This window comes from Opisthorchis viverrini (assembly GCF_000715545.1).
Source record: "Opisthorchis viverrini unplaced genomic scaffold opera_v5_292, whole genome shotgun sequence".
NCBI classification, from domain to species: Eukaryota; Metazoa; Platyhelminthes; class Trematoda; order Opisthorchiida; family Opisthorchiidae; genus Opisthorchis; species Opisthorchis viverrini.
In genome coordinates this window covers 90371-92768 of record NW_008751945.1, presented here as the reverse complement: position 1 = coordinate 92768, position 2398 = coordinate 90371, and the positions used below count along the sequence as shown (strand labels likewise).

General features: G+C 48.3%; 1 protein-coding gene across 1 annotated transcript in view; it reads right to left on the bottom strand.

Moving 5' to 3' along the window:
• Window positions 1–2398, bottom strand: part of T265_09573 (hypothetical protein) — a gene marked incomplete at both ends in the record, with an annotated part of 31288 nt that overhangs the window by 21853 nt on the left and 7037 nt on the right. Inside the window, one exon of the mRNA XM_009175683.1 lies at window positions 288–515. Coding sequence (XP_009173947.1) covers window positions 288–515 — 228 coding nt within the window. The remainder of the gene's footprint in view (window positions 1–287; window positions 516–2398) is intronic.

Sequence of the window (2398 nt, the reverse complement as noted above, 5' to 3'; positions counted from 1 at the left end):
GAGAGAGGGAGGAATGGCAATTCAGGTGCGTGATTTATGTGGCTTGAGCTCAAACCTGATTATGCAAAATGCAGTGACGACGGCTCTAATAGGGTCGAAACTCAGAATGAGTCAGTATCCTGTCCAGTTTGGTATGGACAAACCAAAGTCAACGTACGGGGAGAAACTGAGGACTCTCAAAACGACAGCGATGTGAATACAAACCTAAGAGGTATCAATCAACAAACGCAAATTCTAAATCGGAACAGCAAGAAAGTGTGCGAAAGAAAATTGATTCGAATACCTACCTAAGCCGGTCTCTGAGCAGTAACGAGCAACTGGAGTTTTGTCATTAGCTGTTACGACAAGTTCGATGTTGAATGTGGGTGCAGTTGGGGGAGGACTCTCTTTGATGGCACGTAAGTGTGCCAATGAATAAACGTCACTTCCAAAGTAGACCAAATTTAGCGTTGGACGCACGGAGGCCCAACGACTGGCCGTGAGAAGCATGAATCGTTTCCTCAATAAATAAGTTTCTGAAATTGCGAAAATTTGAAAATAAGTCCTGAAAACTTGGGAGCAGTGACGGGAGGGATACACGATCTGATACTGCGAGAGGTGAGTTCCTTGGAAAATTGCTGACCGGTAGGACAATTAACGAGATGTTGGGGAAGTCTAAAGTCTTTGTCTTTAGCATGCTCATTCCGTTTATCAAAGGGTGTTAGGCAAGAATCCACGCGGATCCCACACTACAAAAGGTTAACCCACAAACCATATAGGCTGCTACCTAATGTATCATATATCTATGTGTCACAGAACACTACAGAACGAATGCTTGCGGTGTCGCGCCTCTGACCGTGACTATAAGGACGCGGCTGGGCGACCAGCCTCGTTACGATTGGCTGTACTACTTCGGGGCCAGCAACCTCATTCGTGGTGAAAAGGCATGTAACAGGGCCTGTGGAATTCAGTGTCAGCCTTGTGTGAGTACGAGGTGGTAACTCAACCAGTTCGCAGGTCTCTCCGCGGCGTAAAAGGCACACGTAAGGGGCAGGGTCTTACCTTTCCTGTGTGGCCATGCGTTTTGAGACCTGATGTTACTATATCCCGGAGTTGGCACCTTCGATGGATCTTTTTTATTTATGTCTCATGCGCAGGTTCAGTTCCGTTTGACAACTGCTCTAAAGCCACCACCTTGTTGTGGTAGTTGGGCTCCTGTCCTGCAATGATCATTTGGGCTACACTGGTTGGAACTCCGTTCCTAAATGTTCAACCATGCCAGGAAGGTTAACAAATTGCAGCCCGACAAAGAACAGCGAGTACTCGTACTACGAAGCGGTCTGGAGATAAAGCCGTACTGTCTTATGAGATAGGAGTGTGAAGGTAGCAAGGTGTTTCCCACAGGCGACCAGCATGTCCATATCCATGGGAGCAGCGATGCTGCCTTCCCACGAGGAAGGATGGGTTGGAAAAGTTACTTTTGAAACCAAGGAGTCCGGTGCAGCTCAGAAGGCACCTGCTGTGCGCAGCCGCATTAGGTGTGGGGCAGTAATGCCCTACACCCTGCGCCTTCGGGTTAGGCGGACCCCTTGCAGCCGAGAGGGTCAGACTATTGAGTTATCGGCTCCGAGCAGGGTCCCCGAAGAAAGTCCTAACAACCGCTGTTTTGTGGTTCAGATATTTGAGTCAGAGACTAGGGGCAGGGTCCCCGAATAAAATCCTACATCATCCCTCTGCCTTGTGGGCCAGACCATCACGACTGTTTCGGTCAGCAGTAAGGACAGGTTTAGTAATCCAGGCGGATTGTCTGATTGACCAAGTCGGAACGACTAAGTCGGAAGAAGCACATTAAGGTGGCGGCTTTGGAGTTGATGCCCAGCGTACGGATAATGCGGAGCGGCTGCTTCAGTTGAATGCAACCAGTACAAACTTCCAACACAAACGTTTACATCGAGTTACTTGGAGGCCACCAACCGCGAAACAGACCATGTAATAATATAACAGACAATCGTTCAGCTGTAACAACCTTTCGGTGTCTATCTAGCTTGCCACCAGAAGACGATGGCTGGGATGCTACCAGACTGCACAAGCCTAGACAGGAGAAATCGAGGTCGGATTCGAACCAAGGACCAGCGATTTCGCGCTCTAAACTCTGAACCATCCGTTGGATCCGTTGGACCATGCGCTTTCAGTTACCGATGGAGAGCTTAAATTAAACAGTTGTTTCTTCCGGGGTACACAACTTGAATCTGCCCACGCCATTGTACAGTCCGTCTAGCGCTTCGGTTTCCATCAGCAGTACACGTGCCAAAGCAGAGAAGTTCTATTAATCAACTCCGACACATTTCACAAGATAAAGAGCATCATCCTAATGTGTTGGAATATTTGTAGCTCAGGTGCATTAGTCGATAATTGATCA